The sequence below is a fragment of the Martes martes genome (genome assembly GCF_963455335.1).
Source record: "Martes martes genome assembly, chromosome: 4".
In the NCBI taxonomy this organism is placed as follows: Eukaryota; Metazoa; Chordata; class Mammalia; order Carnivora; family Mustelidae; genus Martes; species Martes martes.
In genome coordinates this window covers 174,020,945-174,048,715 of record NC_137891.1, presented here as the reverse complement: position 1 = coordinate 174,048,715, position 27,771 = coordinate 174,020,945, and the positions used below count along the sequence as shown (strand labels likewise).

At 39.4% G+C, this 27,771-nt stretch overlaps 2 protein-coding genes across 7 annotated transcripts; one reads left to right on the top strand and one right to left on the bottom strand.

Moving 5' to 3' along the window:
• Positions 1-1,548: 1,548 nt before the first annotated feature.
• PNRC2 (proline rich nuclear receptor coactivator 2) lies at positions 1,549-5,659 on the top strand. 2 transcript variants are annotated; one of them, XR_013966759.1, is made up of 3 exons: positions 1,549-1,721; positions 2,604-2,809; positions 3,105-5,659. XR_013966759.1 is itself a non-coding variant. In XM_080802392.1 (2 exons), the coding sequence occupies exon 2, from the start codon at positions 3,123-3,125 to the stop codon at positions 3,540-3,542; it is 420 nt and encodes a 139-aa protein (XP_080658518.1). In that variant the 5' UTR covers positions 2,672-2,809; positions 3,105-3,122; the 3' UTR covers positions 3,543-5,129. The 2 variants fall into 2 exon arrangements, 1 of the variants encoding a protein (XP_080658518.1); XM_080802392.1 differs by lacking the exon at positions 1,549-1,721 and having other exon boundaries at positions 2,672-2,809; positions 3,105-5,129.
• A 1,668-nt stretch (positions 5,660-7,327) lies between these two features.
• SRSF10 (serine and arginine rich splicing factor 10) lies at positions 7,328-19,453 on the bottom strand. Of its 5 annotated transcripts, none has more exons than XM_080802382.1 (6): positions 19,245-19,453; positions 17,653-17,757; positions 14,006-14,109; positions 12,633-12,795; positions 12,349-12,402; positions 7,328-8,758 (listed from the first exon to the last, which is right to left on the bottom strand). In XM_080802382.1, exons 1-6 carry the CDS (start codon positions 19,307-19,309, stop codon positions 8,698-8,700), a joined length of 552 nt encoding a protein of 183 aa, XP_080658508.1. In that variant the 5' UTR covers positions 19,310-19,453; the 3' UTR covers positions 7,328-8,697. The 5 variants fall into 5 exon arrangements, with proteins under 5 accessions (XP_080658508.1, XP_080658509.1, XP_080658510.1 ...); XM_080802383.1 differs by having other exon boundaries at positions 7,334-8,758; positions 12,349-12,399; XM_080802380.1 differs by lacking the exon at positions 7,328-8,758 and adding an exon at positions 10,148-12,215.
• Between the last annotated feature and the right edge of the window lie 8,318 nt (positions 19,454-27,771).

Sequence of the window (27,771 nt, the reverse complement as noted above, 5' to 3'; positions counted from 1 at the left end):
TTTGCTATTAAAAAAAGAATTAGAAAAAAAGTGCTCAGTGCTCAAACTGAAGCCACACCGTTATATTAAAAAAAAAAATTCACAGTAAGGGTCTTTTCCGAAGTTAAAGTCTTGAACTCATTAATTAAATATAGCCTGGCTACTATCTGATGTCTAAGCCAGCTTCCGGAGTTTTTAGGAAACAGATTACATTTTCAGTAAGCTAGCAGATGCTCATTATACACATCTTATTTGACTATAATATGATTAGCACCAGAAAGCCCCATGCTCAAAAATATATCTTCTATATATTTCACCAAATTAATTTGATTAACAAACTTCTCTTAAAATTCAGTAGCTTAAGGAAGTTGTTTTTTTTTTTTTTTAAAAGAAAACATAAGGTCCGTGGCCAGAAAGACACGGAGGTGGAGGATGATGGAAGCAAAAAACTGAAGGTTAAATAACGAATCATGTGGGACCTATAAACAGTATATGTAAATTCTGCAGTGAACACGTTCCATGTTCATAGAATTTGGCGTTCTCTTTTAAAACACTCATTTTGGGTCGCTTATCCATTTACCTCAAAGAAGTTGCCCTTTCCCTCTTTCCTATACCTCGCCGGCATCATCAACGGAGCTACAGCTTTACTCCCCCTCCCCACTTACCACTGGGCAGAAAGGGGAATCAGGGAGCCCCGGTTCTTTCAACAAACTTTTCTTGCGCACTTACAATGTACGAGACACTGTGTTCAGAAAAATAAAACCCGGCCTCGCCCCTTGAGGGTGTGGTGGTCCTGGTGGGGAAGAGGGGTGACAAATAGGGACACCAGCAGTTACCATGCGAGACGATGAAGGGCTCTCTCTGAAGTTAAGGACCCGTGGGGACACACAGGGGGGACTGACTGACTTGATCCGCGCATGTGTGGGAAACACCTTCACAGGGGAGGCCACTTCGGAAAGTTTGGGGGCTGGGGTCGGGGACACGAGAGGGAACCGCAAGCTTTGGAGGTTGCAAAGAAGTTCTCGCGACCGAGGAGAATGAGAGGAGCGTCAGGAGCAAAGTGCGCAGAGGCCAGGCCTCGGGAGGCAACTTTGGCGCACATCTTTCGGCTTTAAAAACTGGTCACGCGGCCCAGCGAACCCAAGTCGGGAACCGAGGCCGCTTCGGTAAAGCCCCCGGGGGGCTGGGGACCAGTCGGGGTCTCGGTGCCGCAGGACCCGCGCGCCGAGCGCCCGGGCTGACGCCCCTTCCTGGGCGCCGAGCGCGCGTGGGCAAGACGGGCCCCGGGGGTCATGGGCGCCGCCGCACCCTGCGGGGCCGGGGGCAGCAGGGCGGGCGCAGCGGGGCGGGCGCGTCCGGGGACCGGCTGGCCGTGGGCTCGACCGCAGCAGTTGTTCCCGACATGCTCCTCTCGAGGAGGATTTCAAACCCCGGGCCACAAGCTCGCCTCCTTCGCCCCCGCCGGCCCCAGCAACAGGCGGTGGCGCGCGTATCATTGGCCGGGCGGCGCGTCGGCCGCTGTTGATTGGCCGCCGTCCCCCCCGGCCCCGCTTCGGCGCTCGTCGCCACCTCCATTTTGTCGGTAGAGGCGGAAGGAGGAGGTCGGGTCGGGACGCAGAGGTGGTCAGCAGCTAGCTCCTCGGTGCCCGTGGGCTTTGTTCGTTCCGTGCCTCGTCTCTCCCTGGAAAGGGAGGGGGGCTTCGACGCCGAGCAGGAGCCGCCGCCATCCGAGCTTGAAGTCGGTGAGTGGCAGCGGCGCCGCGGGAGCGGCCATGTTGGCGGCCGCACTCCCCATTGTTGGGGGAAGGAGGCGAGGGGCGGCGAGATCCCGGAAACCGCGTCGGGCGCGGGGGGCCGGGGAGCACCCGGGCCGGGCTCGAGAACGGTGGGCTTTCCGGAAGCCAGGCCTCGTCGGAAGACCCGAACTTTCTGGGCTCGCGCGGTGAATGACTCAGGGGCTGTTAAAATAAGTGTGCAAGGCCCTTAACCCTTCCAAAAAGAGGGCGTATTTGTTTGGTAAATGATTTTTTGGGATAGTAAATGAAACCTGGGATGTATAATGCTCACAGTAAGGAGGCATTCTTGGGTATATTTTAGATGAAAATCGGCTTAGGTTATGGCCTGTGAAAACTTCAAAATGGGGAGGAGTCGAGAGTTCATAACTAAAGGAGACACTTTTTATGACGTAGACGTGTTGGGAGAGGAGGCTTTTCGAAAAAGGATACGTGCTCTGTCGCAAGATTGGAAATTTCGAAAAAGATTTTTAAAATGTTCTCTTTAGGAAACTCATTTTTAGCCCCTTCCTTGGGATGGCTGTAAAAGCTAATGGTTGCCCGGTTTGAACGTTTTAGTGACAAAATCCGTGTGAGACTTTGAAAACTTCCCCCGGGGAAAAAAAAGAACTCGTTGTGGCACTTGCAGACTCCCGTCCGCCCCAATCCCCCAGTTCCTGGATCGCAAGGCCGAGAAGAGTTCTTAAAGACGACAGTTACCAGATTATTTCCCATCTTACTTATTAGTTCAGGAAGTAGCCATTCTTAACTGTATTTCCGTAGTAAATATAAGCGATCACTTTCCCCCGTGTTTTTTGAATTGAAGTAATGAAGTAATCTTTTCTTTTCTAGCTAGGACTTCTCTCAAACTTGTGTGCTGAGGAGACTCAGATGTTGGCCTCAGCTCCTAGGCTGAACTCAGCAGATCGGCCCATGAAAACTTCTGTATTGAGACAAAGGAAAGGATCCAGCAGAAAGCAACATCTATTATCCTGGGCTTGGCAGCAAGGAAGGGGACAAGTAGTGGAAATCCTGCAATCCGAAAAACAGACTGAAAGGTATAAAATTATTTTTACAATTTTATAAGAATGTCTTATCCTTTTAACTGTAACCAGTTCTTTTTTTTTTTCACGTGATTATTCACATTTGCAGATAAGCTTTCTTAAGGTAATAAAGGTTGTGCACATAATTAAGTGTGGACATACAGTGAAGTTATTAAAGCAGTTGGATAGCAGTTTTGAGTCTTTCCAAAATGATTTCTGGAGTTACAAGTTGGGGCTACAGAACTTTCTTAAATTTTTGAACTTTTCTTACTGGAATTTTGCTAAGTATTTTATTTCCATTGACTTGTAGGTGACAAAGAAGCTGAAGATGGGTGGCGGAGAGAGGTACAACATTCCAGCCCCTCAATCAAGAAACGTTAGTAAGAACCAGCAACAGCTTAATAGACAGAAGACCAAGGATCAGAATTCCCAAATGAAGATTGTTCATAAGAAAAAAGAAAGAGGACATACTTACACCTCATCAGCAGCTGCACGGCAGGCCATGCAAAATGGGGGGAAGAACAAAAATTTTCCAAATAATCAAAACTGGAACTCCAGCTTATCAAGTCCTAGCTTACTTTTTAAGTCTCAAACTAATCAGAACTATGCCGGAGCCAAGTTTAGTGAGCCACCATCACCAAGTGTTCTTCCTAAACCACCAAGCCACTGGGTTCCAGTTTCCTTTAATCCTTCTGATAAGGAGATAATGACATTTCAACTTAAAACCTTACTTAAAGTACAGGTATAAAATAAGATAAAATACTAATGTTTAAATTTAGTTATATTTCAGGGTAGCTGTCCATTGTTTCAGGCCAAATTCACTAGGGAATTAATCTATTTGTAAAACTGCTAATGTAGAAAGTACAGACTTCATCTTATCTATTTTACATGTTGTGTGCACTGTGACATAATGGTAGTATCAGTGCAACTTAAAATTAACTGAATTATTGATAATTGTAACGTTGATACTGTGTTCTCAACTGCGTAACTCTCAAACCTGTCAAATTCAGATTTGGGGAATGGTAATCAAATACTAAGTTAAGAGTATCGTTCATGGATCAGATTACTTGTTGAAAGCTAAGTCAATCTGCTTATAAGCATCCAAGTTAAAACACATGTAGGGATTGAAAGGTAGTTGAATATTTGACAGTTGGAAGTCCTAGAAACATCCAAACCAGTAATATGCCAACAACCTGATGCACTGCCAAAAAAATGTGAATTTTTCTTAGCGAATAGTTGCATTTTAGTGAACTGTATGCTGGTGAATGTGGAAAGGGCACTAGAGGCTTTCCAATTTAGAATGAGACCATATACCCAGTGGCCATTTCTTTCATGCAGTAGGTCTGCTAACAAACGCACCAAAACCCGTTTTTACAGAAACAGTATTTGGTGGTTACTGAGTAGCTTTCAGAATACATTTTTATACTATAGCACTGCATAAGCTATTCTGACAGTGATCTGGTCTCAAAATCATTCCCTATAAAACTTAAAAAGTGGGGAGCTGTATAATGTGAAAGTTTTAAGTACCTAGGAAAGAGCCATGTAAATATATGTAATAAACTTGTAGCATATGTAAAGTTTTGTTGGCATTTATCCTACAAAAATAGAATATTTTAGTATGAATTTGCTGAATGTAAGACCATGGACTCTGTTTTTATACTATGGCCTGATTTTAAAGGTCCAAAATAATTTGTTTTTAAAGTTTGCCCTTGTGCTAAAGTGCCAGTGTATGTATAATTGATCTGGTTGTAAACTATATTTCAAAGTAAATCCTAGTGTAATAAGTTTTATATAACTGTAAAGGTTTTAAGCTGCTAAAACACTTCCTATTTTTAAGAGATGTGAAATGCAGTATGGGACTGTTTAATTTTTCTTCCTTAAGCCCAAAGATTAACTATTAAAGGGTCCCTCCAACCTTAAAGATTCATTCTTTCAATAACTTTTGTAATCTATAACAAATATAGTTTAGTGTTTGTCAGTATATATATTTTTTGTTACTAGTCTAAGTGCAACCCAGGGGACCATTTATGCAAAAGATGTAATTTCTTGCATAATAACCTTGATAACATGTTTTACCTAAATATAACAGCTAACAGTAAATTACAAGCGTGTGGAGAGTCAATTTAAAATTTCAATTCTAAGTGCCCTATTCCAATTTGGCAACTTTTTGACCTTTTAAAGCAAAGGGCCAAGCTGTAGTTCTCCAAATGAACTGAGGTGAGGTGATATTGCTCAAGTCAAATAATGCTAACCTAAATTCAAGTTTACATAGTACTTAATGTACATATGTGAATTTAGCATGAAATTAAAAAATAAAATTGCTTCTTCCCCCCCAGTGGCTTAATTGTATTTCATAAAAAATTGTTATGACTATCTTTAACATTTACTCTTAGAATGCACATAAATTAACCCAACTGAAAAATGGAAGGACGACTGGTTTTTAAGAGGCAACCAGTGTGCTGACTGACACACTGTATTATGACCCACCCACCCCCAGCAGATTTAACTGTAAAAGGCCACAGAATACTTCATGGAAACTAAGCTTCTGATTCATTATCAAGTCAAATACAGCAGGACTAATTACCTGCCTCTCCCCTTTTTCTACATTCTAAGGTGATTGAGGTTTATAGAAAACAAAAATTCCTCCCAAGTTGTAAGACCCTTGCAATTTGTCTGCTATATATAAAAGCATAATTTACACCAGGGATCTTTGGGAGGTGGGGGAAGGCATCACAAGAGCCACATCTGCTAAGTGAGAGGGGTAGCTTCAACTAGTTCAACAGGTGAACCCCAGGGCAAGGCCATTACTTTATCATGCAAATCAGGAGATAACTAATTTTGGAGAAAATAAAAATTTGAGTCTTCATTTTTTTTCCTGTTCTATTCCCAGTGTAAAGTCTATGAACAATGCCAAGGATTGTTACATTATTTAACTGCACTGGAATTTCACTGGATTTAATAGTTTGCAGCCCAGGCATGTTAGTTTTGGACTTCGTATGTATGAGGTTTTTGGTTTGGGATTGACTCACGTGGCCAGTGTTCAGACTTGAGGATGGGAGTACCAAAGGCTTTTACCTAACCATAAAGTTTTCAAGAGCTAAAGTAACTATCAGATCAACATCTCAGTCCTCAACAACTAATAGTTTTGGTTAGTCTACAGGATTTTCCCAAACTATTTTTAACTTGTGAGAACCAAAAAGTTATTAAAGAGAACCAACCTCTATCCTCTAAGGCTGAAGTCAGCCACCGCGTGAGCCTTCGGTCAGTGTTAGAATTTTGTCATCATCTTTTTGATGGCAGTGTACAGTATGATGGGAGTCTGGGTACATCACCTATCCTTACACTTAGTGTCTGGTTACGTTCTATTCTTCCCCAAAGCAAGCACAAAGGGTTTTGGGTTAAGTTTTCTAGTTTCTTTAATTGCATTCTCATTGGCAATTACTCTGTAAAACAGGAGGAAGAGTACATCTCTAAAGCCTCTTACACAAATGAGGAAAGCCTACCCAGCCACAAACATGGAAGGCAGAGCTAAACCTATGGAAAACCAAAACCAAAAAAAAAAAACAAAACCCCAAAAAACCCCCCAATTTTTTGGCTCCTAGACCAATTTATTTCACTCTAGCATTCAAAGAGATGGGATCTACAAAATACTAGACACAAAGGCTTTTTTACTTCATTACAAACTACTCTGTCAGTTATCAATGAAAGGAATTTACATGCCTTGCTTTTTATTCCAAATAGAGTCCCAACTTCAATAGGGTGAAACAACTGTTAGGAATACATAAACACAATGCAATAAACATAACCAACACTGTTGGGGGGGGGTGGGCAGAGGAAAAAGAAACCAAGAGAAGGAAACTTTTCTATAGCAACTACTGACATCTATAAAATGTCAGTAGTTGAATGACAACAAATAGGCTGCTTACTTCATTTATCAATGAGAGCAGTTTACTCCTAAAAAGCTCTGACCTCCTGGTAGAAATGCTGTTAAGATATTCCTCAGCTGTCACTGTGCTGTCTTAAGTCATAGCCTCCCTTTTTCAAAGTATCTCAGGATTTTGTAAACAAGAATATGGTCAAAAACCAATACAAGATTGAAATTTGGAAAGCCAGGATAGAGAGCCTGAGTCACAATAGCTGTGACATCTCATGTTGTATTTAATCTCTTTTTCATCCAGAAAGATTACAAACAAAATATTTTTTGATACTGAATCTTTTTTCATAAATCTATTAATTCTTCCTTCCATGCGATCTCTATATTCCATTATATTACTTTTATTGTTATAAAAAATTTCCCATTTAAAAAAAAGGGGGGGCACAAAACAGTAAAGAGGAACCATCAAATGAAAAAAACCATGAACTCTAACCTGGGATCTGCCACTTATTTGCTGTGTGATGTTAAGCAAGTTTGAAAACATTTTTTTAATCAAATGGGGGTAAAAATACCTCCCTTTCTTATTTCCCAGTTATGTGTGTTCTACAGTATTTTCAAAATTTCTAATAAATTAAAGGCTTAAACACTTCCATATTTTTAGATGAGTAACTTTACATAAAAGGCTTAAAATATGCGGCAGAAATTTGACAAAAATCAAATGTGAGTGATGGAAGAATCAACGTATAGATAAACAAACTTCATATCCTAATAAGGAACTAAGGAATCCAAAACATTTTTGTGATACTATAAAAGTTATTTATTCACTATACACAGAACATGTCCCCTATAAAATGTACATGTAAATCACTAAAAAGTATAATCTGGTGAACATTTTCTCAATTACAGAACATACTAAATCAGCTGGGATAACAGCTCTCTGTCTGCCTCAAAATAATCTAATTATAGCACCCAGAGTCTCCTTTATATCTATTGCAAAGTTAAATACTTATTTTGGGGATTATTTCCTAATATGTGTTTGAGGAGGCAGAGTTAACAATTTAATATGACTCTAGTATATTACAGTCACTGCACAATAAATCAGTTTATTACAGATTAAAACATTTTTTCATTATTTGTATTAATGGGATGCAAACAGAAATACTGGATACTTTTAAATGGCTGATAACCACAAAATTATCTTTGATAGTATTCTGGGTTTTATAATTACATTAAGATACGAATGGTGTAAAAGAGTTACGAATATGCCTCAAACAATGAGGCCACACTGTAATGATTCACTAGATTGTGCTCAGTAGACATTTATTCAGTAAGTGAATTTTCTCCCCAATTACCCAGTACAATTTTTGCCACAGTAAGGGCTCAGTAAATAAATGTTTGCTGAATATACTGACTTAGGACCGAGGTGAGAAGAGATGGACCCTCTTAGCTAGATGTCAAGTATTATAATTGGAATTTATCTGGGAGAGTGTAAGGAAGATGTAAACTGCACATGGCATACAAGTAAATAAACTCAGATGCCAACAAAGCAAATCATTAAGCAGAAAAACACTGGCACTGGAATAAACGGCAAGATTTGCCAATAGCAAAAATGGAACTGACTTTAAGAGATAACCAAGAAAAAGTTTATATTGGACCATACCTTTTCTCACCCAATTCAGTTTGAGACAGACCAATAGAGGCACTGTAAGAGACTATGGCTGTCTTCCTTGATATTCAGACATCCTAGTTTCCAGTAATTTATTACGGACCTGTTACCCATGAATCAATATAAACCTATTCAGATTTAGGGATTAGTTTTCCACAAGTACAAAGTTGAATTTCCTTTTATTTGTCCTAAAATGCTTACTTTCAAACTTGAAGGGACTTCAATTATTCCATGTAGTTTCGATAACATTCTTTTATCTTTTCAGACCAGAGTCAAAATATTCGTACAGTATTCATACTGCAGCACCTTCCACCCACCCTTTGGTCGCTTGAACTGCCCTTCTTTGGTTCTTTTTCCGCTTTCTCAGATCTTTCTTGAAGTGTAGTAAGCAGAACTGTACTGGGTATTCCAGCTGCAGTTTGGTCTTAAATAAAAGAAGGATGTTTGTCAGTTTGGTTTTCTTTATTCTTCTCTGTGGTATACAGGATTTTGTTAGTTGAACTGGATGTAGCAGCTTACTGGGCCAAATTTTCAAGAGAATAGTACAATAGTTCCCAGGTCTTTTCCCTGGGTTGTAAACTTAACAGCTCATACTCTATGTAGCACCTTTCCTTTCTCACTGAAGCATTATCTGTCATTTTTCTTCTTGCTTACTTGGCTTCAAAGCAAAACAAAACAAAACAAAACAAAACAAAACAAAACAAAACAAAATGCAGAGATCTTAAGTAAAAGAGAGGTGAAGTGTCAGTCTTCACTTGAGTCTTCATATGATCTGCTCTAATACTGACAACAGTGCCAGACACATAGCAGATATCCACAGCTGTGAACTATGTAGCCCAAAATTAAAGCACTGTGTAAGGATCCTCATCAAGTATGAATAGGATCCTAACTATCATGGTTCAACTATAATTTAGTCCTTTCGAAGTGGTTAGGTATGTCACTTTAGAAATAACTATAAAGTTCTCAAGAAAATAGGGTGAGTCATATTTAGTGACATAAATATAAAAATGAAATCATCAGGCCTTCTGTTTCTACACAAAGACTGAGAACAATTTCAATGGGCTATCTCCTCAGTATACTTTCATCAAAACACAGTCCATTAAAAAAAAAATCAATAAGGACCAGGCCTGAGCTCAAATTTCAGATCTGCCTTTTATAGCCTTTTCTTTATGTCTCAATTTCCTCACCTACGATATGGGGTAAACCAAAGTATCTCACTCCTAGGGTTTTGTGAAAAGTAAACGAGTTAACACATTAAGTTTTAGGACTGTGTCTGGCACATCATAAATACTAAGTATCAGCTATAATTGTTGTCATTATAAAGCAGCTAGAATTCAAACCATAAAATACCTAAACCAGTTCCCCGAAGTGGTTATCACTTAGTATATTAAACTGCTCACTGACATTCAATTCAAAAGTATTTTAAATCAAGCCATAAATATAAGGCCCAATTCATCTTGTTTAGGACGGGAAGAGCAGAATTATTGGTCCATCCAATAATGAAAATATAAATTTACAATTAGCGGACTCAAATTTCATTTTAATACTTATCTTAATTCTACCAGTAATTTCTATGTTATTTAACCCCAAGGGGCTTAATAAGCAATCATGAAACAACTCTGACATCACATAAGGAATTTTAAAGTAGTATATAAAAGATGTACCTTTCTGGCAAGTTCTATCATTTCCAAAGAAAAGTTGTGCCTAGTGCAACACTGATTAAAAATATTCCTAAATCTACAAAGAATTGTTTCCATCGTTATTTTAGAATCTCATCCAAAACTATAATAATTCCAGTTAATCATTATTTCCTTCATTTTGTTTTTATTATAGCATGTTTGCTTAATTTACAGCAAGCAGAAAATAAGCTGGGTCTTGTTTTGATCCAAACATTGATGTTTTAAAGGTTGTACACAATATTTGTTAAAAAGAACATATAAAAATACCTTTTTAGAAGCTTCTATAAGAAAGAAAATACAAAGTTTAACCCCACAACTTTCCTCTTTGCTAGAACTGCAAACTACTGCTACAGTTTTAAATAGACTTTTTGTTGTTTAAACTATACATCCAGGAAAATCTAAAAAATTAAAGAAACGTGCATATAAATGATTGCATAGCAGAACATGAACATTAACTGCAAACAGTAAAGAAATGAAAGTTAGAAATACTATCAAATATACAAAGGTTCTAGAATCAATCCTTTAAACACATTCCACAAACAGTATTTAAAAACCATCTTTTTTGTTCTTTACAGGCAAGGCCTATATTACTAAAACCAAAATTGGAAAAAAGTAATCCTCTAAAAGGAATCATTTCCCCACAATATTTCTTACTCATACCTGCAAGCAAGCAATCTAAAATTTTTAAAGATGCTAGCTTTTATTCTGAAATGAGATTGGACAAGTCCCTTTTATTGCCCCCCCACAAACGATCTCTCAGAGAAACGCTAGAAATTATAAATGGTTAGGGTCTTGTTTTCTTTTTTAGTCAGGTACTGCCAGGTACTACATTGATAATCAATCAAACTCAGAGATGGGACTCTTTAATTCTTTTTCCAAAATATTTTAAATTTCATGGCACCACAGAATCACCTAGAATGGGAGTGTTCTCTTTCAACTTGCCTCACATGAAATAAGCTGACGTGTGAAGAACAAGCCTCCTTCATAAAGTGGGAGGCAAATTTTGATACAAATGCACAGACCGAGTGCTATAAGCATCAAAATTCAGTTTACACTACGCATATGCATAAACAAAATCTACTCTGAAACAATTTACTTGCTGCTTTTTAACAGCAGTAAGAAAACTAAGCAGTATCACCAACAATGCTCCTTAAAGTTGAGAGTAACTACTTGAGAGCATTTTTTTCCCTTAAAATTATTTCTGCCATTATTGACCTGCTTAAATTTTAAGGTGAGTTCTTCTGATGTTTATATGTTTCAAATCTTCACAGAAACCAGAAAAAAGCAGTGAAGGCTCCATGTTTCAGTCAAAACCTCAATCTTCCCCCAAATGCTACTTAACCCAGTTGGCATCATTCCCCCAGACGGTGGGGTTAACAAAAGAACTATTTCACGCTCTGTCATAAATTAACTATTATCACGGGCCTAGACATCTTAACAAGACAAAAAGGTCCACCCTGAACCTAAATGTGTCTGATCAGTCAGTGTTGTACTGTGGCTACAACTTCACTTTTGTATCATTCTATCTTATTAGCAAGCTACATTTCTAGGTTAACAGTTCTACCAAATATGGATATGAAAGTTTATTTTTAATAAGACAATGTTGCAAATTATGGTCAACCAACATCTTTTCACCAATACTTCAAGCATAAAAAATGAGAATCTTTACAAAAATATACAGAGACACCACAAATTGGTAGCTGCCCGTAACATTAAACAAACTGGACTCTTAAGAGTGGCTTCTCAACAGCATATCATTTTAATTATAACCATTTGCCTGGTACAGGGAAAACTGACAAGTGTTTTTTTAAGCATCATTGCAACATTGTATTCCTGATAATTTAAGTAAACCAAACTATGAGTAAATGAATGATACATGCCTAAAAATATCAAGGTTTATACTATCAGTGGCCACTGGACTTAGGACTAGTCCAAGACCTTGATCTAGATTTTGACCTAGACCTAGATTGTGATCTTGACTGAGATTTGGATCTAGGTGGTTCTTTTTTCCTTGATTCCTTTTCATATCTTGAGCCAGACTTATAATGTGTTTTGGAATCTGTTTTAGAGGTGCCTCTAGTTTTGGTGTGAGATGCAGACCTAGAACGTGATTTAGCCTTCATTTCTTTCTTGGGCTGGGACTTGGACCGTGATCTTGAATTGGATTTAGATCTTGAAAAAGATCGATTTCGGTGTTTGAATCTTTCAAAACAGAGGAGAGATACAATTAGAGTAAAAATTAGATTCTATATTAATCAAATTTGTTATTTTTAGAGCAAAAGTTCACTCTGAAATTGAAAAACATAGAAGTCTTTTTCAAAGCAAAGTTATTTACCTATCATTGTCGGAATGGCTTCTGCTACGCCGTGGTCTTCCAGCCGGTCTACTGCTAAAAAGTACATCAGAAAGAGCAAACAGTGACAAATGTCTATTTACAGTCTTCTAAAGTTTCTAATTAAAAAAACGTGAGCCATAAAACTTTTTAAATGAAGCACTAAAATATTTTTAGTTTCAATGAAGCATACAATGTATATAATTAAAGTGTACAGAAAAATAAAATTAAATGCTAACAAACATTTATCTTTTCTGACAGATTACTGTACTACACATCACACTTACTTTCTAGGACTATAAGATCTTCTATAGTTGTAATCAAAGGACCGGCTTCTTGATCTTCTTCTTTCGTAACTCCGGCTTCTAGAACGTCTGTATCTGTCATAATCATCATAGCGTGAAGAGCTGTACACATTCCTTCCTTCCTTGGCTTTCATTTGATTTGGAGCTAATGAAATACATAGAACAAATATTTAGAAACATTAAAACCTAGTATTTTAAGTCTTTAAATTACAGGAAAAATTTCTGTATTCTCTTCCCTTACACCCCCAAACTGTGTCAAGGTTAATTGAGACTATTAGTCTTGGAAAAGGTATTTGTTTTTTAGGGTGTCTATCAGAATACTGTTTCATGTTAAAAATGATACTCTCAATTATCTTCCCAACTATTTTTTGTCAGAGACTTTTCCACCATCTAGCTTGTTGTCCAAAAATATGCCAACTATTTCAACATTAAAAAAATTTACATTTTTAAGATTTCCAAATTAAAATATGAACCATTGAACCATATGCTAATTTGGAATTGTTCTGTGTGGTTTTATTAGGAACATAATTAACAATGACAAAACACTTACGAACAATATTTTAGTATTAAAATGCAGGGCTATATGGTCAAACGGCTCAGAGAGATCAAAATAAAAGTGGAAAAGAGCACTTACTGGATGCCTTAGACATACCTGCATCCCTGGACAGTCCTGAATTCCTGTTAGCTTATTCAAGTCTACGAAGCGATACTGGGAAGTGTGCGTGTTTATATAAATACGACAGCAAATACCCAAGAACCAGAGAATTACTGGCAGCTAGTGTCAATCTCTATGCTCCTCCTCTCTTCAGCAGCTATTTTCATCTCTTTTAGTATCTCGCCCAAGGTAACAAAATGGTTAAGCCCTGGTCTACCTGACTTCAAAGCCTATACTCCTGCATCATTAGTATGTGGCTAACACCTGGTGTTTACCCACATAATAAAAACCACAGACTAATATAAAACCAATTCTAGGTTTAGCTTATAATCTTTCTCAGGTTTATTCTATCTGTTCATTTCCACAGCCAAGCAGTCAAATACCCAATTATACCTTGAATATCTTTATAAAGAGAAATGACTGAAAAGACCCAACAGTTTCCAAATTATTTCCCTTTTAACTCCACCCCCAATTATTAAAAACATGGCACAGCAGACTGTATCAATCCACATTCTTGTAAGTCCAAACACATTTCAGGCATTCTGATCTTCACATTCTAACTTTTTGCAAAGTATGTGAGAACTCTTTTTAGATTTTGAACAGATAGACAAATTGTGAATAGTTCCAAAAAGAGGTATCAATGCACTGTTTAAAAATGACGTACTATATATAAACATGTATTAAGCATAAGAGTACTTACTCTTCCGATCCCCCTGTGCAAACTGTATTTCAATTTGGCGTCCGCAAATCCATTTTCTGTCCAAATTATGTAAAGCGTCTTCGGCATCACGGACATCCTCAAATGTGCTAAATGTTAAGGGGCTTGGGAAGTTTTGCATACTTTGATAACAAATGAACGTTTGGTTGATAGGTCTGGAACAATTCACAGTCTCTCACTATTCTAGAAAATCATCCAGACCTCACTTACTCAGGTTGGCTGATTCAGCTATAGACACTTCACAGCATTAAAGCACTTGTGACTTCCTACAGTATACATGTGAAAACACATGTGATTACATATTATAAAGTTATTAAAATAAGATTGGTTATAGCTGAACTACCAAGTAATCCTATCAAAAATTTTCTTCCTGAGTTTCAAGTTTTACAGAAGCAAAAAAGAAAAACAAATGTCAGTTCTATGTTGTATACTAAAACAAAAATTTCTGAAAATAAAACCAAAACTGTTTTTCATATTTTTGTTTCAAAGGAAAAAAGAAAATGCCAATAGTTCTTGTGTAAGCAAGCAGAATATACCTTACCTTACAAGAGATAAAACATTAACTTCAAGTTTATTTTGCTGTTTTTCTCTGCTATATCTAACACTATTATTTCATGTATACCATACAGGGAAGACTGGTATGCTACCCACTTGTGGGTATCAAAACAGAATCAAGCATTAAATACTGAAGATCACTATACCAAAAACATATTACACCCATGCATAGACTATAAAAGCATGCGGTCAAGAAATAACAGACCATTTCTAAAGATTCCTGGACTGGAAAATCCTAACCATATGTACTAAACACACAGCTCCCCGCAAAGAAGTGGGTCTGGCACTGGTTTTCAACTTGAGAATTTCAAGATAACATTTATAAATCTGACACAGGAACTACCGGTACCGGTTTTTGATTGGAGAGGGGGTTGTCTTGCCTGCCCTCTTCCCTCACTGTCAGCAATTAACTATGAGAACTCTCTAGGCTTTACAAAGTTATTCTGCCCAAATTTAGCTCCTCTCCTAAAACCACCATTCTGATGAAGCCAAGCAAATATTCAGAGCAGTGGCTGATATAAAAGCTTTGGAAAGGGAACTGGGTTAAGTTATAGTGTAGATTTTCATTCTATCCTAAAAATCACTCTTGCAACTTGTCCATTTTTTTCTCAAATTTGAGAGACAAGAGTACAGATCTTGAGCTGATTAAAAAACACCCTCAAAGAGACACACTTCCTTCAAGACTGATACCACAGTTTATTCCAGATATTAAAAGGTCTGCCTCACCAGATTTATCTTTTGTTTTGAAAGGAATTAAGGACAATAGCAAGTTCCCAGCTCTCTCTTCCTGAAGCTACTATGTATATGTTAATGAAAGACAGATTTCCCCAAGTCCTAAATCATGGGGTGTTTTTCAACACGAAAAGGCAAAGGCTGATGGGGAGTTTAGAACATTGAGTGCTATAAACTGAACACCCCTCAAGGTTAATGTAGATGGGCTTTAAAATACTAGAAGTTCCCTTAATGGTATACTACTTACTATGCCAGAAGACAGAATATAATTTACTTTTTAGAGGATTAAAATTAAAAGGTGTAAAAATTACTGAGATTAACTCATTCTCTGGATCTACCCTCAAAAACAGACCTGGGCTGGATGAACTACGGCAAAGTTCTACTATACGTGGTAAGAGAAGGTTAACTGGGAATAGGGTCAAATATCACTTGGATGCTAGTTATAGAGAAATTTGTACTCGGTATCTTTGCAAAATCCTGAGACCTACTCATTTTCAATTATTTTAAGACCATGGAAAGACTGTGTATAAGAAGTATATGATTCTCCTTTAGATGACAACTCTCCTCTGGCCCAAGTACTACATACTCTTGAGTCAAACTACTGTTCATCTTGATTCCCAGGCCACCCCAAACCAGGTAAAATCAGGTCAACATTGTAAGCCAGAAAGCATCACCTTTTTTTTTAAGCAAGCCAAATATAGCTCTTATCCTCTCTGTAACAGAGCTTTGCAACCAATTCCCCCAACTGTCCTTGATCACTACCTTTGCTGAGGTAGAAGCTTTCAACATTTCCCCTAGATCTCACTGGGACCCCTCCTAAGTTTCAAGAGACCCACTGAATTTAATCAGTAACAATCTTTCCTCGCCGACGCCCACAGCCCAAACCTTTGCCGTCTCACTGAAGAAGTAATGTCACCTAAAATTCTGGGTCAGGGAATGACTTTCTGTAGATCCTGATTAGGCACCCATACAAGGGATAAGGCCTGCTGCAATCCACTCAGGGCTAACTGATGGTATGTGCTAAAGCAGTGCAGGGACCAGCAGGCTTCACAGAGCTAAGTTTAGAAGTCTGGAGTATGTGTGCGCCCCCACCTCCCACAGCCACTTTAAAATCTATAAACAGGTAGTTATGTCTGGTGGATTTGACCTTACAAGACCACCAAAGATTGTTTCTAGGTAGTTCCCAGTGCTAGCACCTCTCTCCCCTTTAAGCATGGCTGTGTGGAGTCAGCTTGACCCCAGAACCTCATGCTATTCCAAAAAGCACTGCCTTCTACCCTATGGGATCTGACCATCTGGTCCGAAACAGAAATATGCCGAGTTTAAGCTTAACAACATTATATCCTGGTACACTTTAACTTGACAAGCTGAGAGAGTGCATTTATACAAGACCACAATCACAACATCAAAGGCCCACATAAATCAACTTACAGGTTTTGTCACTAGACCAAACCAGAATAGTTTTGAAAATTAACTGCTTACAAAACATTAACAAAAAAAAAATAAATAAAAAAAAAGGAAAATAGTTATTCTGTAGGATACATCAGGTATGACTCCTTTAATCTTGGCCATCATTCAACTTCATCTTGACCTTTAACTCTTTAAGTGCTTGTCAGAAGGACTTGTCATGAGATGCTTGGCCAAATATGACAGATGGCTTTATCTTTAACTTTGAAAAACAACCTTTTCCCCCTTTTGTAGATAAAGCGAGGCTTTGTCTCCCATTAGGCTTGTCCTTCTTCCAGCTTTTCTTTAATTTTTCTTTTCCCAAACTCTCCCTTCTCTTCAAGCCTGATCCTTAAGAGGTCTTTGGCTTGTCTACTTGCCTTAAGTGTTGAACTCTACTCTAAAGGTTCTTTCATGCTTTCTCTTTGGGGTCGCCATAACTGTACAGCTTTACATTCTCTGAGGTAACAACAGAGGACAGCAAATTAGGGGACAATATTAAAGAAGTTTACCTCATTGTTATACAATTTGTTTTTGATCAAGTGATTCAAATTAACAGACAATACCAAACTTTAATTGCTAAGCACAAGAACATATTAACTTTTAATTTGACTTACATTAAAGGTGGTAGCAACCAGAGTGTATTCAAATTTAAATCACATTTTATCATCATTGATTTGAGTTTCAGCATCATGAACGGGAATTTAAATATTTTACTATTTTTGGATTAACTTTAAGAAATAGTTAAGAGCAATGTGTGAGTCAATTTTCAAAAATTTGAAGACATTAAACATTAGAAGACAAAAGTAAACTACTTTTTAGATGTTACCTCTTACATAAACTTGAATTTCAAACTTCAACACCCCTCACTAATCAGCCATCTGAAGAAAGGATATTGAACATAAGCAAATCCTCTTGGACGGCGCGTGTAGAAATCAAGTGGAACATACACATCAACTATAGGACCATAACGACCAAATTCTCGTCGTAAATCTTCGGACCTAAAACATCATAAAAAAAACCCCCAATTTTTACGTTCACTTCTTTAAAAAAATTTCTTTGTAAGAAACAGGTAACTTTCTGTAATCTGTCAATTAATGACAGGGAATGTGCTGTATCCCTGGGTGACCAGAAACAGACAAGCTTTCTAAATCTCAACATCAAGAGGCAACTTTAAGAGCACAGGAAAAATAACCAGGCAACCTACTTTTTGAAAAAGGAATGCTAAGATCCAAGATTTTTGGAAGATAATGCAGTTTGTAATAAAATCTATTACTTTACATTAACAACAGTTAAGGACATCTAAGGAAATTTGATCACAAATTTATCTAGTTTCTAATCACACCTTTAATTTTTCATAAAAGGCATAGCAGTATTAGGTTGCATATACTAATGTTTTACTTTTACAGTATCAAACCAACATTAGTATTCTCAATACCAAGCACTTTCATCCTAAAATTTTAGCGACAGGTTTAGACACCTAGTAGAAGGTAGATAAAGGTTTGAAAAACAGAGGTCACAAATATATATAATTCCTTAAATGAAAGGTCAAAACAAGGGAGAAATTTTCTAGATGCTAGAACACGAATTACTTTCCTACTTAAAGTCAGGACGATAAAATGTAAATCACACAAGGCTACCAAAATAAATTTGACTGTTCGGGGGGTAGAGTGATTGTGTGAAACATAACGTCTCTTCTAGTGATACGATCTATTCCAAAAAATTCTGACGGCAACTACAAGCAATTAAGACAATTGGTGGGAACAAAGGCACGGTCTGGATTAATCCAATTTAGCTTATTAACATCCAAATGGTAGAGACTTCCTAAGCCTCACTTCTCAAAGGGTGACCAGTTATTTCCGGGAAATAAGAAGAACTAGTTCGCACCGTCTAACTGGAATAATTTTATCTACCAATTTTTGACATTCCTTTTCTACAAACATCTCCAACGTTTCAAAAATCAGAACTATAACACAACGAAAAAAAAGGGTTGCGAATGCTTCGCCATACACGCTCCTCCCCCGATCCCGTTATTTCCTTGCAATTCTTTAACTAGCAAAAAACAAACAAAAAACCCCAAAATTAAAAAACCCGAAAACACAAAACCCTGGGCCGAGGGGGCGTGTACCCCAAAGAACGTGAACTTCAAATCAATGGGGAACGGATGTTAGGCCGCGGCGGGGGCTGGACGTGCTGAGAGGAAACGGGGAGGAAGGGGCTCTGAGGTGCGGAGGGGGAGGGGGGCCGAAGCCCAGCCACGCGGCCGCGTTCCCCGCGGCGGCCTGGAAGGACCAGGGGAGCCGCCCTCGCTCCCCCGCGGCGGTTGAGCCGGCGGCGCGGCCTAGCTGGGGCCCGAAAACCCGCGCGGGACCCGCCATCTTCGCCTTCCCCTCCCCCGGCCCAGCGCGCCACCGCCGCCGCCGCACGGGTCCTCCCCAAGAGCCCGCGGCCTCCCGGGGTAGGCCCAGGGTCCCTCCTCTGTACACACCTGGTGTCGTCGGCCACATTCCTTACGAACAGAGACGTGTTGGGGGGGCGCAGGTAGCGGGACATGACAGCGACGGGAGTCTCGCTTGGCAGGGGCACTAACGGGCTCAGTAAACCGTCCGCGGATGCGGCGGCGGCTCCTCAGACACTCTCAGCCAGAAGGCTCCGCTACGAAACCGCCTCTTCTCGCGAGACTTCACTCCCGCCTCCACCCCCTCGGAGCTGGGCTCAACGCCGAGACCGGCAACGGTTCTTTCCCGCGAGATCGCCGGGCTTGCGCCTGCGCAGGCGGGCGGCGGGGACTACGTGCCGCAGCCTCGTTCTCATTCATTGGCTTTTTGCGCGGCCTCTTCCCCTCCCCCAAGCCCGCGCTTTCTTTCTTTAGTGCTTTATTTTCCCGCCCTTTTCTGCCTTGCCGGGGTGTTCCCCTTGCTACCCCTCCAAGATAGGAAGCAGACATTTTAACCCTTATGCCGAACTTTACAATTATTGCTACCCAGAGTTTTAAACATTAGAGACCGCCATATGATTTCCTGTCTCGGCCAAGTTATGCCCTGGCTTTTATTAGATCGCTGACCAGCAAGAGAAGAATTTGCAGCCTCTGGTATTGAGTGTGAAAGGAAAGGAGGCGTTGTGTCCTTGCGGAGGGGGTGGGCCTGCCTCCCCAGGGCTTTCTGCACATCGTGGAAGCACTCCCTGAGGACCCGTGCGGGGGCTGCCCGCGCTCAGACCCTTCTCGGTCATTTTCTCCACCTGTCCATCCTATTTCCTCCTGATTAAAGGCCGCTCTCAACCTTTAGATTGGAACTCAGACCTCACATTTTAGGCCCCATACTCATCTACAGCTGTTCTTTGTTGCCAACGGCCTATGTTGCAAACGGTCCTTCCAATTTTGGGGTCTCAGAATCTCTTAACGCTCTTACAGATTATGTAAGACGCCAAAGAGTTCGGCTTATGTGGGTTACAGCTGTTAATACTTACTGAACTAGAATTTAAAATGGAGAAAGTTTTAGGTCGTAATAACACACAAGCACACATTCCACTATCCTTCATCACACGTCATGTAGCCTCTGGGAAGCTCCGCTCTATATTTATGAGAGACTACCCATGAAAAAGGCAAATAATGTTTACTATAGTTTTGACCCCTTGAAAGGGTCCTAGGGACCCTAACCAGACCACAGATTAAGAATCATTCCCTGCTCTATCAGATTCAACTTTTGGAGATGAGGGATCACCTACCGAAAAGCCTCTGGCATATAGCACAATACCAAACAGATAGCAGGGACCCAAGCACTGTTTATTTAAATGAGCTTTTATTTTACAAAGGGCCATAAAAGCATTATTTTGCATCCATCAGCATCAAGCAATTACATGACTTGACACGGATGGTGATGGTCTGTTGTGCTCTGTAGCAGAGCTGTTGTTTTTCTATGTTTATGTTTTCCAAGAAGCTTTGCACACAATTTATGAAAACATTTATTAATTACCCATTATGTTTCAGACATTGTGCTAGATGCTGGAAGTTCAATGATGAAAAGCGTGAAACTTGGGTTTTCATAGGAAAATTAGCAAATAACAACTGAAGTAATTGTGGATTTGTGATATAAGGCAGTAATGCAAAAGTTAAAAAATTTTTCTTTTTAAAAACAGAAGGTTGTAGGGTGCCTGGGTGGCTCAGCGGGTTAAGCCTCTGCCTTCAGCTCAGGTCATGATCTCAGGGTTCTGGGATCTGGAGCCCTGCATCAGGCTCTCTGCTCAGCAGGGAGCCTGCTTCCCTCTCCCTCTCTGCCTGCCTCTCTGCCTACTTGTGATCTCTCTCTGTCAAATAAATAAATAAATAAATAAATAAATAAAAAACTTTAAAACAAACAAACAAAACCAGAAGTTTGTGTAGGTTGCTAAGAGGAACTTGCTGAGCACTCCCCTCCTCTTGAGTTAGACATTTTTTAGTGGCTGGAAAACAGCCTTCTGTAGTTTATCTTAAGAGATGGTGGAAATTTACACAGGGGATACTCCAGCCACTCAGTTTAGTGTGTGTAAAGGTTTATAAATAGAGTCTGCCCTCCAAATGTTAATAGGATTGGTTACATAATCTCTGGGGCCCAGGGCAAAACGAAAAATTATGAAGATGGCAGTAGCCAAACACTAAGCCAAGTGCAGGGTTGTTTGGAGTGTGGTGCCCCGCGTAACCCGCACAGGTGGCATGCTCATGAAGTCCGTTCTAAATGTTAGCAATTACTGTTCTTACTCATAATGATTGAGAAATAAAAGGAAAGAGTGAGGCACAAATATTTACTAACTGGAATTGCTTTCTGCTTCACATACCAAATGCCCCTATGATCTTTTGTGCTTTAGGATCCCAGAGCCTTGAAAAACATGATATTGGGAAAAATAGAAAGAGTGAGCATCTTTTAGCCAGCTGCAGCTTTACCAAACTATAGATGTGGTGCAGGTGGGAGAGCAGGAGGCTACATAGAGGAACTATGGAAGCACAACACTCCCTCATCAAAGTGTTGCCCAGAGTGGTTAAGAGAGGTACATTTCACTCTGATCACAATACCAGGGCTGGTAATTTTCCTCAAGGCTAAACGTTCATCTCTGAGAACGGTCTGCTGGTACTGCATCTCCTCTTAAAGAAATTATGTTTCATTGGCATTTATGTCAGAAAACCACTTTCCTTGGATAGTATTCTCAGAACCACACAAAGACCAAAATGTAAAATACACAACTATGAATTTCCTTGATTCTGAAACAGCTTTTTTTTTTTTTTTTAAATGTATGTGCCGTAGCACAGACATCGTGCCTGAGTGAGCTGTGCTGCTTGCTTAGAGGGAGACTCACTGTTGCGGATTCTGTGTGTTAAAACCTTGGACTTCTGAGCCTGTCTCCATTAGCAGAACCAAAACCTTGAGCCATATATCAAGATTAATTTTTCTGGTACGACCGTTAATTCAGGCAATTGTCACAGACAGTGCTCAACACTGTGTCTCTGTCTCCATGGGCAAACAGTCATTTAGGAGCATGCTTTTTAAGTTTATTTAATAAGACATGCCTGATGTTTCCTGTAAGGCTTTTCACTAATGAGTAGGCAACAGGCCAAGTTCCCTGGACTGAGGAGGACTTAGTTTAGACATTTCTTACTTGTGGGTTGGAAATTTTGCAGCACAAACATAATATACACATTATCAATTTACTTGCGTTCAAGGTTCTTTTAACCTCTGGCTCTCGCTAGTCCAGCTTGTTGGGTAAATTCACTGTGAATGCACACATTTGTTCATTATATTCCTTAGATGATCTATTAGCACAAAAATTGCTATCTTGAATTTGCTTAAGGTAAAATCACTTGTTCTATCTTAGCCTCATTTTAATGTCTTAAAATAACATTTTCCTTAGTTATAAATGTCCAGTGTTTATTTTTAAAATTTCGGAAATAAAACTATAAAGAAAACAAATATCACCTGTGATCCTACTACTCAGAACTAATTACTATTAAACCTTTTTGTATTTCTTTGCAATTGTGTAATTGTTAAAATTGGAATCCTACTGTACACACAGTCTTATAATGTGTTCTTTCCCCACCAAATATTTTATAAAGAATATCTTCCCTGGCCATTAAATAGCTTTAATAAATGTAGATTTTTTTAAAAAGATGTATTTGAGAGAGAGAGAGAGAGAGCGCAAGCAGGGGGAGGGACAGAAGAGGAGGGAGAGGGAGAGAATCTTAAGGAGACCCCACACTGAGTATCACTGAGTATCACCAAGCTATAGTCAGACACTGACACACAAAAAGTAAGCAAACACAGTCAACTTGACTGGGCCATGGGATGCCAGACATTTGGTCAAACATTACTCTGGGTATGTCTGTGAAGGTGTTTTTGGGACCCTCCCATCCAATATTTGAATTGGTAGACTGAGTAAAGCAGATTATCCTCCCTAATGTGGGTCAATGGAAGACTGAAATAGAACAATGGAATCCACTCAGTGGAAGACTGAAATAGAACAAAAAGTTGGAAAAGAGGGAATTTTGCTGCCTGTCTGATTGAGCTAGGACATTGGTCTTCTCCCGCTCTTAGACTGGAGCTTACACCATTGGTTCTCATTAGTCTCCTGTTTACTAACTGCAGATCTTGAAACTTCTCAGCCTCCATGATCAGGTGAGTCAATTCTTTACAATAAATCTCTTTGTATGAATGAATAAATGAATGAATGGATAAATACACATGCACACGTCCTATTGGTTCTATTTCTCTGGAGAACCCTGACTAATATGCACGGCTATATTCTAATTTGTTTATCCATTCACCTGTTGCTGGACATTTGGGTTGTTTCTGGTTTTGGGATGAAACTTCCATGAACATTTGTGCACAAGTCTTTTTTTGGATATATGTTTTCAGTTCTCATGAGTAAATATCTAGAAAGGGAATTGCTAGGTTATATGTTATGTCCTCCAGGAAGCAGATACCAAGATGGGGTGAAAAATGCAAGTGATTTCTTGAGGCTAATGTCTACGAAATAAAAGAAGGAAAGGGAGCCGGAGAGGGTAGGAAAGGTCTTCAGACCAGATCTCAACCTGTGAGAAGAAAGGGGAAGGGAAGAGAGATGGCTAGGAAGAAGCTCATACTGCAGTACAGCTCGGACTTTTACCAAATCATTGCACATTGAGGAGTCCTTTGTTGGATAGAAATGGCCAGACCCTAGAATTCCCCTGTGCTCAGTCTTTGGTTGGGTCTGCCTAGGAAGAGCACAGCCTCGGATCAAACATTGCAGTGGATCCTGAAGGCACTGTGGCTGAGACTGCCAGCTAAGTACACCCCTTGGGTAGAGTCACCCCTGATGGAAGATCTGAGTGGCACCCTTCCGTGGTGGCCAAAGTTCAAGCCTTATGCAGATCCCCTTCTCTGTACATCACTGAGTCACAGGTCCTTCATAGATTCCAGGGGTGTCTTTTACTAAGGGGAAAAATTGGAAGAGGGAGACTCTTGGAATGAACGAGGGCCCCTGTAGTCATAGCTGGTACTCATCCTCTCCCTATCCTCTATCCTCATCCTCACTAGCATTTCGTCAAATCCCGATGGCTTACCCAGTGGTGGTCTGAGCCCCTGGTCACCCTGCCCTTCTCAGGCCAGGGTTACAGCACTTGCCCCTTCACAATACAACTGTCCAGGGATATCCAGAGGCATCTAACTGGATCATCTGGGTTCTGTACATATTCTTCCCAAACCCCATGGCGGAACAATAATCCTACCTCTTCCTACTGATAGGGTCGATTGTAATAAATGGTGAGGAATCGTGTCAGGGGTCAGCTTTGATTTTTTGTACCTGGCAGGTTGGCAGCAGCCAAATCAGCCTTGGTAAGCGGGAATCTGTGCCACAGGTCAGAAAACCATAGCACCTTGGGCCAGATTGGACTTGCAGCCTGTTTTTGTATGACCTGCATATTAAGAATGGGCTTTACATTTTTTTAAAATTTTATTTATTTATTTGACAGATGGAGGTCACAAGTAGGCAGAGAAGCAGGCAGAGAGAGAGGTGGAAGCAGACTCCCTGCTGAGCAGAGAGCCGATGCGGGGCTCCACCATCCCAGGACCCTGGGATCATGACCTGAGCCGAAGTCAGAGGCTTTAACCCACTGAACCACCCAGGCACCCTGGGTTTTACATTTCTAAGTGGCTGAAAAAAAAAAATCAGAAGAAGATTAATATTGATTTTGTTTATTCCCTGACTCCCTAAGCCAAATGTCAGTTTCTTAAAAGCAGAGACTTTATTTTATTCATGGCAGGAGGGTCTTGCACTGCAAAACTGTGAACTAAAATTTTAGTCTATGGAATACTTGTGCATGGCTGATGGGAATGTAAAATGGTGCAGCCACTGTGGAAAACAGTATGGAAATTTCTCAATAAATTAAACATAGAATTATCATATGAGCTGGTAATTCCATTCCTGAGTATATACCCCAAAGCACTGAGAACAGGTGTTCAACCAAAAACTTGGACATGGATGTTCATAGTGGCACTATTCCCAGTACTCCAAAGTGGAAACAATGTAAATATCGATCGACTGATGAATGAAAAATAAAATATGGTATATTCACACAGTGGATATTATTCAGCCTTGGAAAGAAGTATAGTACCAATCCATGCTTTAACATTGGTGAACCTTGAAAACATGATGCTAAGGGAAAGAAGCCAGATGCAAAAGACCGCATGTTGTATGATTCCATTTATATGAAATATCCAGCATAGTTAATCTATACAGAAAGGAGATAGTGGTTGCCAGGGAATGGGGAAGGGGAAATGAGGAGTGACTACTCAACAGGTCCAAGATTTTTTGGGGTGATAAAAATATTCTGGAACTAAATGGTGGTAATGGTTACACATTGCGAATGTGCTAAATGTCATTGAATGGTACGCTTTAAAGCGGTTAAAATGATAAATTGTTATATTATGTATATTTCACCATGATTAAAAAACAGACTATAAAGATAGAAAAAAATTTAATCCATTACTGAATGCTGGACACTTGCATTTTTCCAAATTTTCATGATTAAAACTCACCCTGAGAGGAACATCATTGTATATACAACTTTCTGTGTACATTTTGGTTAGGACACGTTCCTAAGTGTTGAACTGGTGAGTCAAAGAATATGAATTTTAAGGACTTAATATATTTGATTGAAATACCCTTTGGAAAACTTGTACCAGTTCACCCTCCTTATCCATTCAATAAACATACAATGAATATATGTGGGGTTTATATTCTGTGCCACGGGGATAAAATGAAGAGTAAACCACAGTCTCAGGGTTTTGAAATCTAACTGGGTGATGCCGTCGTGTAAATAGCCAGTAACAAGAAGGTGTAATAGATATAAATTTAGGGTGACACGGAAGTGTGAGCTGGAGAACTTAATTCAGTCTTAGTTGGGAAGGGAGGTGGATATCTGGTAGACCCAGGAGTTTCCTCAGCCTGGGCCAGTTACCCTTCCCAGTTCTGGATAGAACCTTAAAAAGGAAGTTGCCATTTTTACAAATTAAAACTTCTACTTCTTTTTTTTTTAACATTAAAAAAATAGTTTAATGGAACGCCTGGGTGGCTCAGTTGGTTAAGAGTCTGCCTTTGGCTCAGGTCGTGATCTTGGGGTCCTGGGATGGAGCCCCACATGGGGCTCGCTGCTCAATGGGGAGCCTGCTTCTCTCTCCATTCCTCTGTTTCTCCCCGTCATTCATGCTCTCTCTCGCTCTCTCTCTCAAATAAATGAAATATCTTTAAAAAGTTTATTTACTTACTTAAGTAATCTCTGCACCCAACGTGGGGCTTGAACTCACAATCCTGAGATCAAGAGTAGCATGCTCTTCCCACTGAGCCAGCCAGGTGTCTCCAAATTTTTGCTTCTTAAAACCACATTTATTTGAGGTTTTATTTGAGGACTGCACCTGGGTCCAGTCCATTAAGCGTCCAACTGGTGATTTTGGCTCAGGTCATGATCTTATGAGTCCTGGGATCAGGCCTCACATCTGGCTTGAACTCAGCAAGGAGTCTGCTGGAAATTCTGTCCTTCTGCCCTTCCCCCCACTCACACTTGTGCTCATGTGGGCTCCCTCCCTCTCTCTCTCTCTGTCTAAAATAAATCTTTTTTATTTATTTTTTTTTAGAAGAACATTAATGTCATTTAAAAATAAATCTTTTTAAAAAAACCCTATATATTTGATTGCTAGAGAAGATGGTTTTTCTCATATTTATTGATCATTTGTATTTCTTCTTTGGCCCATTCCCCTGCTGGGATATAAAGATTTTTTCTTAGTATTTTGAGGGGATCTTTTTTTTTTCTGGATCTTATTTATTTATTTGACAGAGAGAGAGAGTGTGCAAGTAGGGAGAACAGCAGGCAGAGGGAGAGGGAGAAACAGGCTCCTCGTTGAGCGGGTAACCTGATTCGGGGCTTGACCCTAGGACCCTGGGGTCAAGACCTGAGCCAAAGGCAGATGCTTAACTGACTGAGCCACCCAGGCGCCCCGAGGGGTTTTTTATTGTAAGGATGCCTTTATTCCAGTTATTTTTGTGGCAAATATATTCAGCTAGTTTGTGGTTTGCTTTCAGATCTCATGCATGGTAGTTTTTAAAAACAGCTTTATTGAGGTTTAATCTACATATTATAAAATAATGCCCATTATAAATATACAATTCAGTGATTTAAAATAAAATGTACAGTTCGTTTATACATATGCATGTATGTGTATATGTATACACAAGTATTTATATATGTACATGTATATGCATATGTAACAGAGTTTGTACGTGTTTGTATATATTCTCAGTATGGCATATAAATATATGGCAGCAGAGAATTGTGCAGAGTTTTTTTTAAAAATACAACATAAAGACACTCATTGTATGTAATCATAGTTTTCTTATTACTTTTAGGTTCAAACTATGGTAGAGGTTCAAAAAATGCTAGTAAACAAGCTTGTTAACATTCTTTTTGGAACTGTATTTCATAATCAATTGTTATTTATGTTCGTACCTGGAACATG

What these genes read in the sequence shown, in the direction of transcription:
- PNRC2 (XM_080802392.1), top strand. Translation starts at nt 3,123, where the DNA reads ATGGGTGGCGGAGAGAGGTACAACATTCCAGCCCCTCAATCAAGAAAC.
- SRSF10 (XM_080802380.1), bottom strand. Translation starts at nt 19,309, where the DNA reads ATGTCCCGCTACCTGCGCCCCCCCAACACGTCTCTGTTCGTAAGGAAT. An exon ending in AGATCTTATAGTCCTAGAAA is followed by an intron (nt 12,403 to 12,632) that starts GTAAGTGTGATG and finishes TGTACTTTTTAG; the next exon opens with CAGTAGACCGGCTGGAAGAC. An exon ending in AGCCATTCCGACAATGATAG is followed by an intron (nt 12,216 to 12,348) that starts GTAAATAACTTT and finishes CTGTTTTGAAAG; the next exon opens with ATTCAAACACCGAAATCGAT.